Source organism: Dipteris shenzhenensis, chromosome 18 (genome assembly GCF_047967505.1).
Source record: "Dipteris shenzhenensis isolate YYH24624 ecotype China chromosome 18, Dip_SZ_1.0, whole genome shotgun sequence".
In the NCBI taxonomy this organism is placed as follows: Eukaryota; Viridiplantae; Streptophyta; class Polypodiopsida; order Gleicheniales; family Dipteridaceae; genus Dipteris; species Dipteris shenzhenensis.
In genome coordinates, this window is record NC_141613.1 from 47,249,103 (window position 1) to 47,267,276 (window position 18,174).

Sequence of the window (18,174 nt, forward strand, 5' to 3'; positions counted from 1 at the left end):
TTAGTACACCAGTCGCAGAACTGATGTCCGGCCGTGTGTTGCACAGGTAAATCAAGCTGCCCACAAGCCTTCTGTACTTCGCTTCGTCCACCAGTGATGATGAATCCTCGTTTGAGAGCTTCGCATCAACCTCCATAAGGGTACCAGCTATCTTGCACTCAGCCATGCCAAATGCCTTCAGTATCTCTCCAGCATACTTCAGTTGTGAAATGAAGATCTGTTTCGGCTCCTGCCAAACTTCAATCCCCAAACAGAAATGCATCAGTCCGAGGTCTGTCATTTCAAACTCTCTTCCTAGCAAATGCTTCATCTGTGAGATCTTCTCTTCATGGTTCCCTGTTATGACAAGGTCATCCACTTAAAGGACCACGATCATACACCTACCTCCTTCTCTGAAGATATACAAATTTGCATCAAATGAGCTCCTCTTGAACTCATTTTGCAGAAAGTAAGCATCAATTCACTGGTACCATGCTCGTGGGGCCTGTTTGAGCTTGTAAAGTGCCTTCTTCAGTTTGCAGACTTTACCTTCTGAACCGAGGATCTCAAAACCTAGTGGTTGTTCCACGTATACCTCCTCCTTGAGATCTCCATTCAGAAAGGCGGATTTCACATCCATCTGAAACACTGGCCAACTTCCCTAGGTAGCTAAAGCCAAAACACTGCGAATTGTGGTTAGTCGAGTTGTGGGAGCAAAAGTATCTTAATAATCAAAACCATGTACCTGTGCAAATCCTTTTGCCACAAGCCGAGCCTTGTACTTGTCCAACGTGCCGTCGGACTTGTACTTGGTCTTGTTCACCCACTTGGTTCCGATTATCGTGCATTTTGGTGGTCGATCCACAAGGTCCCAAGTGTTGTTCTTCATTATGGAGCCATACTCCGACTGCATAGCCTCCATCTACCTATCATCGCCCTTTGCCTCTTCAAGACACTTGGGTTCATCAGCACGGATCACTTCTGTCATCAAAGCATAGTTGACCAAGTGTTCCTGCACCCTTCTTTGCTCCTCTAATCTCTTGGACCGGCGGTGTTCGGATGGTTCCTCCTCAATGGCTGGAGGTTCTCTGTCGTCCAAAAGCTGCTTTACCCACTTCGGGAATGGTCATTGCCATTGTGGTTCTGCAGGCTCTTCTTCATCTTCTTTGTCCTGAATCCTCCCAAGCACCGTTGGGGGAGTTCGGTCTGCTATTGGTGGCGGTACTGGATGGATATCTTGGTCCTGGTTGTCTAGGAAGGAAGCATCCTCCTCCAATTGATGCGGCTGTTCTAAGAAGACCACATCGCGACTTACAATTACCTTCTTGGTAACAGGGTTATAGAGACGGTAACCCTTCGCCTCTTTAGTATAGCCCAAGAAAATACACTTCCGGCTCTTCATTTCCCATTTGGTCCTATTAGCATCAGGGACATGCACAAAACAGTCACATCCAAAAACTCTGAAATGTGCAGCTGAAGGTTTCTTACAAGAAAAGGCTTGCAGTGGAGTCATCCCGTTCACAGCCTTCGTGTAGCTACGATTCAGGATGTAAACTGCAGTGTTACATGCTTCAGCCCAGAAAATCTTTGGCAAATCTTTCCCTTTCATCATACTCCAGCCCATTTTGCAGATGACGCGCATCTTGCGTTCTGCTACTCCATTTTGCTGTGATGTATGTGGTGGGGGTTTCTATCTCTTGATTCCGTGACTTTTGCAATAACTTTTGAATTTAGTTGATGTGAACTCTCCACCTCTGTCTGATCTCAACTTCTTCACCTTCCTCCCCGTTTCTTTCTCGACCATTCCATGCCATTCCTTGAACCTACTAAAAGCCTCGTCTTTAGTCTTCAGGAAGTATATCCATATCCTTCTACTGTAGTCGTCGATCAGCATCATGAAGTAGTAGGAACCACCCAAAGCTTCCGTCTCCATCTTTTCGCAGAGGTCCGTGTGAACGAGCTCTAGAGGAGCCTTTGCCCTGTTGGCCTCTTTAGGAAAGGGATGCCGATGCTACTTGCCCATCATGCAAGCTTCACATACATCGGGCAGATCTAAAATTTTTGGTAGGTCTGCAATCATTCCACTTTTATGCATCTCCTTCAAAGAACTAAGGTTTAGATGACCAAACCTCTCATGCCACAGCTTAGTGTTCTTCACATGGGCTCGAGCACTGAAAGCTGAGAGTTTGTAGATGTTGTTGCGCCGCGTACCTTTACCAACGACCTTCCCTTGAAGATCCAGAATCTGTGCACCATTCTTATCAAATTGAACTTTGAGGTCCCGATTCGTGATCGTGGAAACGAACAACAAGTTCCTCTTGATATCTGGCACATAAAGAACATCGGACAACTGTTTTACAACTCCATCTGACTTGAGAGCAATCGTACCTTTTCCTTTTGCTGGACATTTTACTGTAGAACTGTTACAATAGATGGCACTGCCTCCCAACTGTGCGCTCCTGTGAAAGAAGCTTCGATGGCATGCTGGAAACAATAGAAGACGGAGGTTGGATGCTAAGGAATCAAGGTTGCTATAGCCAGTGATAAAATGGGCTTCACGGGCTTGCTCTTATATAGCCACCAGTCGTAGTCAGTTAGGCTCAATTGGGTGACTGACCCAGTCTGCCCAAAACGGTCGACTGGGGATTGGAGGCCACCGACCATACGATAGAACCGGTGTGCAAAAACAGAGCAACTTACCTACGGTTTCCATTCAGCTCAGAGCCATCCGGGATCATCTGAGGCTCCAAACGGGCCCCGTGGGCTGCCCCAGGAAATGCTCTGTCTACCCTCAGTGCAGTCAGTCAAGGGATGCCTTCCTGCACTTGCATGTAGCCTAGTTGGCGGTGTGCCAACTCTATCTAATGCTGTCCAGCCATCAGGCCACACATGGCCCCCATCTGGTGTGCAAACCAAGACCTACCGGATAACCGAGCTACTCAAATGCCTTCTCCTCATATGGGGGGCTTACAAGTAGAGTTAGCTGGTTCCTGCGAAGTTACACGAGAGTGGAGCATTGATATCTAAGACATAGATGCTAGCTGCTTGTGTTTGTCTTGTGTCATTAGCTGTAGATGTATAATTTGCAAACATTTTTTCTTTGTCTAAGTTGAGCAATGTAGTATTAAGAAAGAGCATGCCATTCGGTCACTATCTTTGGAATCATAATATAAGTGCTCAAATGTTCTGACCATTAGCAATAGATTGTTCCTACTAGGTTCCTAGTATAGCTATATGTCGACATTATCAAAATGTGCTCCAATGTCAATTGGTAAATCATTATTGGTTCGACAATCATTTGGACACACAAAAATTTCTTGAGGGTGAGATCTCAGCAAGCCAATCACATGTGTTGGATTTTGAAGGTCGATGTTGAAGTCACCAAGGATTACTAGCAGCTCTTCCTTGTCTATTTTTGCTAATGCTTGTTGGAGAAGTTTGACCAAGTCACTGACATTATCTTTGGTGCTTTGTATATGCTGAGTATCTGAGTTTGCTAATTGGATGGTTCTCAAACCTGATGCCTATCAGCTCAACACATGCGTTTGATATTACTGTGCTACTAATAAGATGTTGCGTAGCTTTGTATAGAAACAAAAGGCCATGATTGCCAAAGCAAGTTAAGCTATCAAAAGTTGGAAGAGCAGAGCATGCCAGGTCTCTAGTATCTATTTCTTGTAGGCATAAGATATTGGTAGACATTAGGTTATTGCGTGCTAGTATGTCTTTTTGTGCACATTTAATGACACTGTATTCAAGGATTCGATGATGATTTGGGAGTTATTGTGTTCTACTTGCAAGCAATGCCATCTTGGATTTATTTGTAATCGTTATGATATTTCTGCAAGCATGCTTGTGTCAATTTTTATGTGTCTATACTCTAGCTTGCTTAGGAGAAATAGATGCTTTGAAGATGCAATTCAAGAGAGAGCTGTGTATGTGAGCCCATGGTTGTGAATTTTTATGGATCGAATGCAATGCTCGCCATTGTTAGCCTTGGGATCTGTGTATTGTTATGGCATTGGCTTGTTGTATTGAAAATTGCTTGTTGAGAGAAAATTTTCCCACTTGAAATTATTTTCCGGTTTTGTATAGTGGTGTCCAAGTTGGTGGGGTTGTATTATCATACAAGTTGTAGTTTTCCTATCAAGATTTTGATCCTATGTGAGCTCAAATTCTCTAGCTTCTCACCTGGAAACCAAGGGAAGATGCAATCTGGAATGGATCATTGTTCCTCCTATGTTCAATGTAGCCTTCCCTATGTAGGCCATCAACAATGCTAGAAGGCTCTCAATATCATTGTCAATCGCTTGCAAGTAGTGGAACATTAGACTGCCACAACAATAGCAAGGGATCAAAGGTGTGTCAAGGATGGCTATCAAATACTTGTGTGTTCTCATTCTAGCTCTTTTGGATGGACCTTGTGAGTCAACTCTTGGAAGAAAAACCTCCATGTGTTTTCCCTTTTGCCACGATCTATAGATCTTATGGATTTGCTTATTTGTTAGTGTTTTCATTGGACAAAGCATTCGGAATTGAGGCATTAGTAGCCATTCAATAGTTCACCCATTACCTTCAACTAGCATTTTCAATGAGGATTGCTCTTCTAGAAGCCAATGTGCCTAGTTTTTGGTTGTATCGACAAACCCTAACATAGGAAAGATCAGCAAATTATTCTGGACCACATCCACAACTATGATAGCTATTATTTGATTGGTTTCAATGCTTTGGCATAGATTATACTATTATTTTTTCCAAAATCTCTATACGTTATGATTGCTAGGATCTATTGCATCAATGATGAATGCTAGCATGATGAATCATCATTTTTGAGGTTGAGATTCATCGCAATACAAGCAAAAGTCTTTGCCTGAGAATCGATCCATGAAGAGCTCTAATATCTTCTTGGAAGAATGAATTTCACAAATGTATAGATTTATCCTCACCAAAGTGAAACCCTGCTAACATTCTTGATTCTATGATCGATTAGATCCTTGCCAGAGACACCTCATAGGAAATAGTCGGTCGCCAAAAGATAGAGTCTATGTTGAAAGCGATAATCTATTCAAATGTCAACATTTTGGAAGGATAGTAAATGTTAGGTGTGCAATTGATTGGCTCAAAGATGCATAAAATTAGATTTGCTTAAGTAGCTCAATGTTAATTGTGCAACTACTTGACTCAAAGATGCATAAAATTAGATTTGGTTAACCCCTTTCACAACAAATTGCCTATAGCATGGGCTAAGCCAAGAAAATTTTGTAGATCTAGCAAAGATTTTGCAACAAAGAAAATAAGATAATCTTCTTATGCTCCCAACAATCATCAAATTTATTATAGAGTTGATAAAAGCACAACAAAAACTCTAGATAAGCCTAGCAAGAGCAAAGAGTAGCACTAGTTTAGCAGAAAAGAGTCAATAGAAGAGCACTTAACAGAAGAAGATACATCGCTACAAATCTCCAACGTTTACAAATTGCTCAACCTCATCTCCATACTGATTATAGATTCTCTCTAGCATTAAGCGCTACCAATCATTTTCATAGCTGAAAGAAGTAGCATAGCTTCATGTGCTTGAGAAGAGTATTGAAATGGCACCCACGCTTCTCAACTCAAAATCAGTAATTAAAGTCATAAAGTTGAGTAGCTGAAAGATCCTACTTTCTCATGAATTAGTAGAGTTATTATAGAGTTCATAAAAACACAACAAGAGTTCTAATGAGCCCAATAAGAGCAATGAGCAGCACTAGTTTCATCAGAATTACTCACACTTATATCTATGCATCAAGCTCAGTAGCAACCCAAGGAATTACTGAATGGCTTCTGACAGTTGCATATAAACTCAATACACTACTTTGTAGCCCTATGAAAACTTTAGAAAAAGAAATGTAATCATTGAGAATAAGCATACATTCTCAAGTGACAGAAGGACAGAGTGCATCTAAGCAAAATAACTTTGAGTAATCGAAATGAAAAGTGATTGAAACTACTAGGACAACATCAAACTCTAGCAAAGCTTTTTCCCAAAGGTAATAACCTATTATTACCCTTAGTATCTTGAAAGCACACCCACAAATTGAACTATTTGAGATGAACAATCATGATAAAATTTATACAGATAATTAGAGATATTTTTCTCGAGTGCAATTCACATCATTTCAAATGTACCACAACAAAATTCTTGCTTGTAATTGTGCTAAGAAGCACCAGTCTTTGAGGTCAACAATTACCCACTAATCGTTCATAGACCACTACTCAGATTCCAAGCATATCAGCATTTAATAATGTCCAATAGTTCTTTGAAACTCCACCAACACGCATCCAATATCATCAAATAGGTCCTTTGAATTGCGCTAACCAACATTCATGTACACATGAAGCCCAAGAGCAATCAAAGCAATCACTAAATGCCAAAGTAAACATCAAAGTTCCTAACAGCTGCATATAAACTCGACACAACTGCCCGCAACTGTATGCAAACTCTAGGAAAAGAAATGTACACACTGAGAATAAGCATACACTCTCTAGTCAAAGAAGTACAGAGAGCATGTGAGCCAAACAACTTTCAGTAGTCTAAAGGAATAGGAATTGAATTTGGCAAGGCAACATCAAACTTGAGAATTTTTCTTTTCCAAAGGTAATAACCTATTATTACCCTTCAAAGCAATTCGACAAATCAAGCTATTTGAGACGAACAATTAGGTTGGATCTTAGATAAATAAGCAGAGACATTTTTCTCCACTCCAAGTCACATAATTGTAAATCTACGATAACAAAATACTTGCCTGTAATTATGCCAAGAAGTAGAAGTCTCTAAGATAAACAATTACCACTAATTGATCATAGATTCTAAGCATAACAGCAATTACCACTAATTGCTCATAGATTCTAAGCATAGCAGCATTTAATAATGTGAAATATTTTCTTGAAAGTCCACCAAGAAGCATTTAACATCATCAAATACATTTTTCAAATCTGCTAACCAACATACATACCATCTTTCCAATTACGAATCTCTGACTATCATGAATCGAAACATGTTCCCACCTTAGCTCTAAAGAGTAACGAATCAATCACTTTGCGGGTCGAATCTGCTAATATCAAATGCAATACTTCTGTCTTTCTCTTTAGATTCAAAATCTCTGCCCAAAAGAATAAAAACAACATAAAGTGAAAGTCAAAGAACTTAGGAATAATCAACCAAACGAGCTAACAACAACGAACCAAGAGCACAAAAAATCAATCCAACAACTTCTTTACAATCTTACAAATCCGATAAGCAAAAAAGTCACAATGTAATGAGACATCATTCAAAATCGCATCAAATAGAGCAAGTACTACATGGATGTTTTTATCGAAGCTCTGCTTATATATTAATATAAAATCTTGGCAAAAGTTTATTGAACTTGTTTTTTTTGTTTCATAATTCAAATCCCTTTGTCGACCCATTTCACGCATGGGCAAGGGATGGTGTGTAGGACTTTTTAGTATTAACCAAGAAAAGGATTTGCTGCCCAAGCTCATGGGTGCCCATTTCAGGAAACAAATCGCGGGTGTGCACGTGGCAGCCAACATCAAGGCACCTCCTCCTCTCGCATGGGCAGGCACCCGTGTGAAAACCCCAATTGTACCACCGGTCGGCGGCAGACTATGGGCGACTCGTGTGTCTAAACCCATCACCCGAAGATACAACCTCAACGGAATCGGCAACCGTAATCGCAATGTGTAACTCTCCGATGTCTTTCCAAGAGGATAGTGGAGCGTTGGTGGCATGGCCGCATTCAGGTACTTGCCGTTTATGTATTTTTGCAAGCTTTTTCATCTGTAATCTAGTTCTATATCTCGATAAGACGGAGATTGGGAAGTATTTTCTTGCAATAGGGTTTCCTTGTGGTCATACATCACAGATGCTTCGCAGGTACGTCAGGGACCAACCGCTTGCGGAAGGAGTATTTCACGGATCCTTCCCAGTCCTGGGACAAGCGAGAGCGAAAAGTAAGTGCGCTACGGGTCTCAACTGAATCATTTGCATATGTAAAGTTGCAAATTGGGTAGTCTGACAAATTGTGTTTGAATTTTAACGACAGACAAACCCAAGACCTCCAGATTTCAAGGTAAGATTACGAAGGAGTTCCTATGGATAGACTGCTGGCACAGCTTAGGATGGGTTAAAAACATGCTCGAGAAAAATGCCAATGCATCCACTGGTCAGGCACAAGACAGTGGCTTGGGGCAGGAGTATGGCAAGGACTGGTTTAAAGTTGAATGCATCTGAAGCTCAAGAATTGCGTGAGAAGAGTGACTGGGAAACGCCTCCCTTAGAGATGGCACTCACGGCTCTGGAGCAGATGCCCCAGCTACCCTCGGTTCAGGAACTTGCATGCATCTTACATAGGTGCAGAGCATTGAAAAATCTAAAGTATACAAAGCGTTTGTATACCTACATGTGCAGATGTGGGCTTGAAGATCATAGCTTTCTTGGGAACTACCTCGTCCCAATGTTAGTCCAAGTTGGAAGCATGTGTGATGCTCAGCAGGTTTTTAACAAGTTGGTTGAACGGAATGTGTATACCTGGACTTCTATTATGATGTGTTATATTGAATGCGGGGAAACACGGCATGCCCTCAACCTCTACAAGAAAATGCAAGAAGATTCAGTACACCCTGATAATTGCACCTTCCTAGCCATACTGAAGGCTTGTGCTAGGCTGAAAGATGCAGAAAGATGCCGAGAGACACATGCTGAGATTGTCCGAAAGGGCATCGAAGGAGATCTTTTTATTGGCAGCACCTTGGTGGATATGTATGCCAAATGTGGCTTGCTTGCAGAAGCATGGGAAGCATTTGACAAGATGCCAGTACGAAATGAGGTCTCGTGGAACGCATTAATGGCAGGATATGCTGAGCATGGGCTTGGTGAGAAAACTTTGTACTGTCTCAAACAGATGCAATTAGAGGGTCTCTCTCCTACTAGTGTCACATTTATTTGCAGTATGAAAGCTTGTGGCAGCATAGGAGCCATAGATGAGGGCCGAGAAATACACGCCGAGATTGCCAGAAAGGGGCTGGAAAGAGTTATTTTTGTTGGCAACACCTTGGTGGATATGTATGCCAAATGTGGTTTGTTTGCAGAAGCACAGGAAGTGTTTGCCAAGCTGCTAATTCGAGATGAGGTCTCATGGAATGCACTAATCACAGGATATGCTGAGCATGGGCGTGGTGAGGAAGCGCTGAACTGTCTTGGACAGATGCAACTGGCGGGCCTCTCTCCAGATGCTGTCACATTTCTTTACAGCTTGAAAGCTTGTGGCATCATAGGAGCCATAGAAAAGGGCCGGAAAATACATGCTGAGATTGCCAAAAAAGGGCTGGAAAGACATCTGTCTCTTGGCACAACCTTGGTGGGTATGTATGCCAAATGTGGCTTGCTTGAGGAAGCACGGGTAGCCTTTGACACGCTGCCAGTTCGAAACGAGGTCTCATGGAATGCACTAATGACAGGTTATGCTGAGCATGGGCTTAGCGAGGAAGCGCTGGGTTGTTTTGAACGGATGCAACTGGAGGGTCTCTCTCCAGATGCTGTTACATGTATTTGCAGCTTGAAAGCTTGTGGAAGCATAGGGGCCATAGGCAAGGGCCGAGAAATACATGCTGAGATTGCTAGAAAGGGGCTGGAAAAAGATATCATTGTTGGCAATACTTTGGTGGACATGTATTGTAAATGTGGCTCTCTTGCAGAAGCACGGGAAGCATTTGACAAGCTGCTAATTCGAGATGTAGTCTCTTGGACTGCACTAATACCAGGATATGCCGAGAATGGGCTCTGTGTGGAAGCACTGAACTGTCTTGAACAGATGCAGCTAGAGGGTGTCTTTCCAGATGCTGCCACGTTTAGTTGCAGCTTGAAAGCTTGTGGCAGCATAGGAGCAATAGACAAGGGTCGAGAAATACATGCTGGGATTGCCAAAGAGGGCCTGGAAAGAGATCTTTTTGTTGGCAGCACCTTGGTGGATATGTATGCCCAATGTGGCTCAATGGCAGAAGCACAGGAAGTGTTTGAGAAGCTGCCAATTCGAAATGAGGTCTCATGGACTGCACTCATGGCAGGATATGCCCAGCTAGGAGAAAGTGAGATGGTTTTCCATCTGCTTGAGAGAATGAGAGGAGAAGGCATAAAGTCAGATGGGGTCACATTCTCTATGGTCCTTACTGTATGCAGTCACACGGGTCTAGTGGATAAGGGCCACATGTACTTCGAAGCCATGAGCAAAGACTATGGCATCACTCCAAGTGTGGATCACCACATTGGCATGGTTGATCTGCTTAGCCGTGCAGGCCAATTAGACAAGGCGCTAACAATGGTGCAGATGATGCCGTTCTGTCCTAATCTTGTGGTCTGGCACACGGTGTTGGGTGCTTGCCGAAAGTGGGGTAATGTGGATCTTGGAAGACTTGCTTTTGAATATGCAGTGCAATTGGAACAAGAGGATGCTGCAGCTTATGTTTTGATGTCTAACATCTATGCAGATGCTCACATACAAGAAGGTAGAGGCAATGCGATTGAAAGAGTAGGCATGGAAGATGCCAGGGCAGAGTTGGTGGACTGACATCAACAGTGTTGTGCATTCATTTTTGGTGGGGGATCTGAGACATTCCCACTGCAAAGATATGAAGAAGAGCAAGAATTGCCAGAGACATTCCGAGAAGAGCAGCAGCTCAGACGGTCTACTAGGGAAAGCAAAGCACCTATGTGCAAGCTAAGAGAAACTGAGGGCGGAAATGTATGCCCTAATTTACTTTGGGTGATGTCTGTTCATCCAAACAAAGATGGGTTATGAGGCACAGCGAGAAGTTGCTTATTGCATGTGCCCTAATCAATACACTCAAGGGAACAACCATATGTGTTATGAGGAATCTATTGTTTGTGATGATTATCATGCGGCCATTGCACTGATACCAAAGATAGTCAACGATTCTTGTTATGTGCAAACTGTTTTCATGTCTTCAACGGAGGAAAGTGTGATTGTGGGACTACTGGTGATGCTAGTGCATCTACCATAGCGAGTGTCCCTCTTATTTTCTGCTAGAATGATGGAAAGACAGATGAGAGGAGGATGAAGTTGATTTTCCTTTACAAGATGGTGAATCTAATGCTGCAGTTTATAGAAATCAAGCCTGTAATTGCTCTAAATGCAGACCTCAAAAGGTTTGTGATTTCTGCACATTATAGTTCGTGCCTTTTTTTTGGGATTATGGATGTGTTGTTTGCACTGTCTTACTACTGTCTCCTCACTTGCATTGCCTTGCTATGTTGTATGGCATTGGTGTGAAAGTGGAGAGGAGAGAGAAAATTGCACAACCCTATGATGTACAACCCTATTATGTACATCTCTATTGAAAATGATGAGAAATGGTGTCCCCTCACAGTTAGGGTTAGGGTTACCATCCCTTATCCCCTTGTGCATTTTTGGCACTCTCTAGAGTGTGCACACTATTCATATAAACTGATGTTGAGATTGTCATCTTGAACACCTTTTCTCGATACTTGAGATTGAATTTCTTGTTGCCTTCTCCTTTCTTGACAATATTTGAATGGTAGGATTGCAAGAATTTTGTTGATAAAACCTGATCTTCGTTGTTGATGCTTGATCACTTTATATGTCGTGTTTCAACCTTTGTTGTTGTCGTTGGCCTTAATATTCTTTTGAATCAAAATATTATATTTGATGTTCATCCTCACCTATAGATTGCTGGTGACATTTACATTGAAAAGCTGATGTTTTCTTATTGTTTGAGTTGTTGATGGCCAATGACTGTTGATGGATTGTATGCCATCAAACTTTGTTTCTTTGAGTTGATCACATATAAGTGTGTCACCCAGATGGTAGATGTTGCTATTTGAAGGATTCTCCATGAATATCATGTCGCAAGGAAAGTATCTTGTTAAATCATTTGATGGTATCTCTATGCATGCGAAGTAAGTCAAAACATTGAGCAACTGTGTTCGAGTGAGCCCAGAGCAGGGATGTTTTTATCGAAGCTATACTTATATATTAATACAAAATCTTGGCAAAAGTTTTCAAGCTCATTTCTTTAGTTTCACAATATTGGTAGAATGTAGTGCTTTTATATATATTTTCTTTTGAATCTTGAAGGAATAAATGTAAATCCTGGCAAAACTTTAAAATTTTTTGCATAAAAGTTCCAAATACTGGCGAATGTTTCAAACATTTATTTTTATTAGGGAATTATACAAAATTTCGATGTGAATATAAAAGTTTAGCTTCTTAACAAAACTAACTTGAAAAAATCATCCCTGGGCTAGAGTTCGAGTGATGCTTGTGATGAACTTTTTCTAAACCTATAGTAGCAATAGTTTTTTAGTAGAAATGGTTGAATCTACATGGCACTATTAGAGATTGTTCTTACTTATTTTTTGTATGATTCTTGGTGGCAACATACAAAGATAAAACTTACTATTGGGGATAACTCATAAGTCCATGCAAGTCAGCAATGATTCCATGAATACCAAATGAAAAATTATTGGCAACATACAAAGAGAAAACCTATTATTCGATAAATAATAAATCCATGCAAGTTAGAAATAATTCAATAGATACAAAAGGGGAAATGCTGCAATGTCTACACCTCGAGGTAGTCACTCAAAATTATGTAAGGTAGTATGTAAGTTGAACATGTTTCTTTATTTTGTGGACTTACATACAAACAACAATAGTCCTACTTGCCCATAATATAGAAGCTCCTCCTAGAAAAATCCTTCACAAAAAACTATTTGTAGCTCATTGATTTTTATATTACCCATATGATTTGATCCATTTTGTACACGAAATGATCACATGAATAAAATGTTTAAACTAAGGAGCTAATAAATTATTGATCACCTTATGACCATGATGCTAACAAAATATGGATCACCTTCCTATGTCCATGACCATGTATATACTTGTGGGAGGGAGGGAGGGAACCAAGGACCCGAACTCTATATGAGAAAAATTTAAGAAAATATAGAGTTGGATAAGGTTTAGCTCTAATGAAACAAAGATAATTACAAATTTTTTAAAGCTCTAGAATTTCAACATTCTAACATGATAAATGGATTCATTCATATTATTTCGATCGTTTTGACTACAAACATGACCATATTTGGAGTTGGATTAACCAAGTTATGGCCTAAATAGAATTGGTAGGAGGAGCCTCCTGGGAGACTCCTCCTCCCATTATTTTTTTCCTTGAAAATGGAAATTTCATAAGAAAAACACATATTTGACCCCTTTCTTCCACCTCTCCTTCTTCATTGACCCTTGCAAAAACATTGCCAAACATTTTCAGAAATTCTTATTTGTATGTAAGACAATTGATTCCTCACAATATCATGGGTAGGACAACTCCTCTAAAAGTAAGCAATGCATGCTACTTTTTGAACAAAAATCATCACACTAGAATGTCAATTTTATGAAATTCCTCGCTCGAACTGTCACCTCGCTCAAACACAGTCGCTCGAATTTTGGTAATCCTCGTGCATGCCATGTGGACTTCCAGGTTGCCAAGTGTCCCTTTACATGACCTTACCTTTTAACCTTGCTTGGGCATGCCTCTTTAATGCTAGGCAAGATTATTTGTAGCCCTTAACCTTTGTGTCCATGGTAGCATTGTCGAGCCCTCTTAGTTTCCCACCTCCTATCATGGCCTCGGTATTATAGTTGACATAACAAGGATGTCAATGCTTTGTTTAAGGCACAATTGTTACGTGTGGTGGGAACACTCATGTAGCTCAAACAGCCAAGTGGGGTCCAAAAATAGTCACTTGGTTTGTTGCCATTGAATGGACAGCCCTCCGTAATGCCAAATGCATAGGGTGCTCCATTGCCAAAATATTTTCATGGTTTTGGTACAGATATGCATGACCAAGGGAATGATTTTTTAAAATGCAAATCAAGAGGGTATTTTGGTGGTGGTTATGTGTTCCAGGCTATGGTTGGTCAAGCTATAGATAATCTTGGAATGCTTGGAAACTTCCCAATGGGTTCTCATCCTAGAGTGCAAGGTATGCAAGGGAATATGTCTGGGTGTATGCAGTCCAAAATGCATAATATAACGTACGGGAATATTGGCAAGTAGCCAAGAATACAAGGTGGAATGCTAGGTAAATTTGGAGCTCCCACAGGTACATTTGGAATGACTAGGGCTGGTTTGGCAAATTCTCCAATGGGTAGTGGAAGTGCACGATAGCTATGCATCCTCCCTTTTTATAGCCACTTGTTTATGACAATTTGACACCCAAAGGTAAGGCAAAGGATTACAAGGAAGGAGGAACCGTAGAGACATTTGAGACATTCAATGGGGCTCAAGATAGGCTGAAGGCTTTGACTTTTGTGTAGCAGTTTGATGTAGCCAGCTAATTGAAAATGCAACTACAGCTGATGCATTGTTGAACATAGGTTACAAGAGCAGTAAGTTTGATAGCTTTAAGAAAGTAGGGATGCCAAGGAATGCTTCCAAGGCTCCATTCAATAAAGGGGGAAGCATGATAAACCAGGTTCTAGTTGGTTGTCATATGAGGAAATGAAATCTTTGATGGATGCCAATAAATGCTTCCGCTACAAGGAAGAGGGGCACATGGCACGCGAATGCTCAAAATGTAAGCTCAAAGGTAGAATGGATGATAGGGTTGCGTAGAAAGGCAAGAAGCCTAAGCCCTCTCCAAGATTGATGCTTGATGTTATTAGCAACAAGCAGCCTGATGGGGATGCTATGGAGCTATGCAGGGCATGGCTAAGTGAGAGATCAGATGGCATTGATCTTCTTTGATCCAAGGGCTCGTGCAAAATTTCTCTCTCCGAAGTTGGAAGGCAAACTTGGAATCCATGCAAAAGAGATGGGGCTTATAAGTGAGGTAGGCTTGGGTTGACATGGATTTAGCACTCTGGTCACCCCTATCATTGAAAAGCTCTGTTTGCACATTCAGAGCTTTGTAGATGGCAAGGAGTTTTATATTATGCCTCTTGAAGGCTGTGATATATTGTTTAACAATGATTTGGTGGATAATTATAACTAAAAAATTACTCTAGAGCATATATGAAAGACGCATATATTGGATGTCAAACTTAAGGGAGAGTCAATCCCTATTATATCTCTCAGTAATGAAACATCATATATTTACATCTTTAGTTTTTGCATAGGATATTAAGTCTAACGATCCACAATTTGTTGTCTTTAAGCTGAAAAAAGCACAGCATGATTTCCTTAACCAATTTAGAGAGTTTTTTTTACTTTGCTAGGGGAACTTCCGAGGCCTAAGGATCATGGGATTGAGATAGTGTCATAGCCCACCAAACATGCCACCATATAATGTGAGTGTAGCCTAGCAGGAAGAGGTCATGAGCCAAGTGAGGGATCTTTTGGAGAAGGGGTTGATTCATCCTAGTTCATCTCCTTACTGTTCACCAGTGCTGTTAGTACAAAAAAAGGATGGTTCATGTGGAATGTGCATATACACCCTGCACTGATAAGATAACCATCAAGAACAAATCCCCATTCCAAGAATTGATGATACCTTGGATATATTAGAGGGATCAACTATATTCAGCTGCATAGATCTTAAGAGTGAGTATCATTAGATACACATTCGTTTAGAGGATGTGTCCAAGATAGCTTTCAAGGCCAACTTTGGGTTGTATGAGTTCTTGTTTATGCCATTTGGGCTTATGAATGAATGCTCCTACCATCTTTAACGGGATGATGAATAGAATCTTTTGAGAGTACAAATCTTTTGTGGGCACTTTCTTTAATGATATGATAGTGTATTCAAAAGATGAGACAAAGAATAAGAAGCATTTGGCAATAGTATTTGCAAAACTCAGCAAACATAGGCTAGTCTTTTAAATGTAAAGAATAATAAGCTTAATATGCTTGAGATTCACTGAAGTATTGCCTATCTTGCATACTAAGGATACAATTTTTGAGGTTAATAAGTATGTTGAAATTGTGGATGTGGTGTATCATAGGGTGAAGCAAGCTCTCCAAAAGACTCAGAAAAAGCAAAAGAAGATAGCTGCAGTGCACTAATGTTTAAAGAAGGTCATTGGGTTCTTTTACATTTTCAAAAGGTAGGACTAAAAAATAAGAGGGGAAAGATCAACTGTTTCCCAAGCTAAGTATAGATACTATGGACTTTTCAAATTTTAGAGAAGATTAGGGATGTATCTTACATGTTGAAGCTACAAGATCATTGGAGGATTCACAATGCCTTCCATGTGAGTCTCCTTAAGCCATTCTAGGGGGATGTGCTAGAGGATATGCCTTTGAGATGCAGCCAGAGGTTGAGGAGTTGCATGAGGTCTTAATTCCAGAGCAAATTTTGGCACATATAACTCTACCTAGAATCTTTTTAGCTTGATTCAACTTTGGTTGTGGCTCCTTTAGGCTTGATAGAGCATAGGTCTGGAGCATTTCCTAATGCAAAAGAGAGGGGTAGTACACCCATTGCTTTAGTACAGATAGGCTTAGATTTCTAGAGGTCACTTGGCGACATTGTATGTTCACCTTAGGTACTGCTTGCTGACAGTATATCTACTTTGGGACTTCTATGATCAATGCCAAGTAACCCATGCGATTTTGGCCACCCCTACCTTGCATGAATCATAGTTATAGTAGAGCGGATGGGACATCACTCCACATCCAACAAACTTGAGTCCGTCTCAATGACCTCCAACAACCTGTATGCAGCATCTACAACCAACTCACACAGCAGCCTCGCCAATGAGCCATCCCGATAGTGCAAATGACCCTAACAACCGGACAGCCGGCTCCTCTTCTCCAAGGGACTCCAGCCTACATGCAGTTGGCTGACTTGAATTGCACAACAGCAAACAGAGCTGCACACAATGACCTTCTGCCAATCTCTCCATAGGCTCCAATCTCTTCCTTAGCAGACACAACATCTCCTACAAGCCCACAACACATGCCTCTGCTCCTAAAACCGACGTGCAGTGCTAGCCTCCACCGATAAATGACTCCATCGACGGGCGGCAAAATCGGAGAAGAGATGTTGCCATACCTCACCTCAAAAATCCAAAGTCTCCTAAGGTTTCCTTACCTGACATGTGGCAGATAAGATTGAGTGTGGTTAAGTTAATCTATAGTTAGGTGAGTTTTGACCTTGGTCAGTTGGCACATAGACCCAAGTTTGGTCAACTCAACCCACACTAAACCATGGTTAGGTTTAGGTTCATGATTGGTTAACTACCACATCATCATGTAGCGACCTAAACACTCAGTACCCTTGCTAAGCACAATTTGTAAGCTGCATGTGAATCCATATGCCACATCATCAAGGCCCCCCCTCTTCTTCATAAAACGTCGACAAGCCATAACTACCAATCTAGAAAGAATTTGCACACATTGCACAAAGGAAAAGTGATCATCTTTTTAAGCTCTATAGGCCTGTCAAGTTAGAATCATTGTAAGCAATCAGACACTGCCAATATTGAAAGAAATCATTTGGTAAGACCTTTGCAACAAATGACAAATCAATGCATGAATGCACAATGCATGCCAAAAGCACAAGTGCATGAGATGACTATAGCACAGAACATGGCATTAAGGCACATGTAAGAACAAAGCATCATGAATCAAACTACATCAAGCAAAGAAGAGAATGCATCGACAACATGTATTGAGAAGCAAAATCATTTTTCACCTTTAGCCCACATGTTTGTAAATCAAGCTTGACCACCTGAGAGTAGCTTTGAAAGTGCCCAAGGGAGGATTTGATCTTGTAATACCCACATGTGACCACCTTAAGTAGCAAGGTATGCACTAAGAGGAGGTGATCGAATGCAAACTCACATCTGACCACCTTGCAGTAGCTAATGGATCATGGCACCAAGGTGTTGAGATATGGTGCCATGAGCACATAATTAGAGGCTAAGGTATGTTATAGGAAAGAATTAAAGTAGCCACCCTAGGATGTGGGCTACATGATGTGGAGATGTGGATCAAGGATATCCACAAGGAGAGATGTGGATTAGACGATCCCACAGATGTTGACTATTCTAAGGGCACTCTCTATAGAAGAGGCCTATCATGTATTGTTGAATAGAGAAATGCACATACACTCAAGATTCTATTTATGGGTCCAAGCTAATCTATCTTGGAACCTTATTAACTTGAGGT

At 41.0% G+C, this 18,174-nt stretch overlaps 1 protein-coding gene across 2 annotated transcripts; it reads left to right on the forward strand.

Moving 5' to 3' along the window:
* The first annotated feature begins 7,485 nt into the window (after positions 1 to 7,485).
* Positions 7,486 to 11,389, forward strand: LOC147891324 (pentatricopeptide repeat-containing protein At3g09040, mitochondrial-like). 2 transcript variants are annotated; one of them, XR_015542631.1, is made up of 4 exons: positions 7,486 to 7,764; positions 7,898 to 7,974; positions 8,067 to 10,882; positions 11,083 to 11,389. XR_015542631.1 is itself a non-coding variant. In XM_087389949.1 (3 exons), the coding sequence occupies exon 3, from the start codon at positions 8,169 to 8,171 to the stop codon at positions 10,584 to 10,586; it is 2,418 nt and encodes an 805-aa protein (XP_087246075.1). In that variant the 5' UTR covers positions 7,486 to 7,764; positions 7,898 to 7,974; positions 8,067 to 8,168; the 3' UTR covers positions 10,587 to 11,389. The 2 variants fall into 2 exon arrangements, 1 of the variants encoding a protein (XP_087246075.1); XM_087389949.1 differs by having other exon boundaries at positions 8,067 to 11,389.
* Positions 11,390 to 18,174: the final 6,785 nt, after the last annotated feature.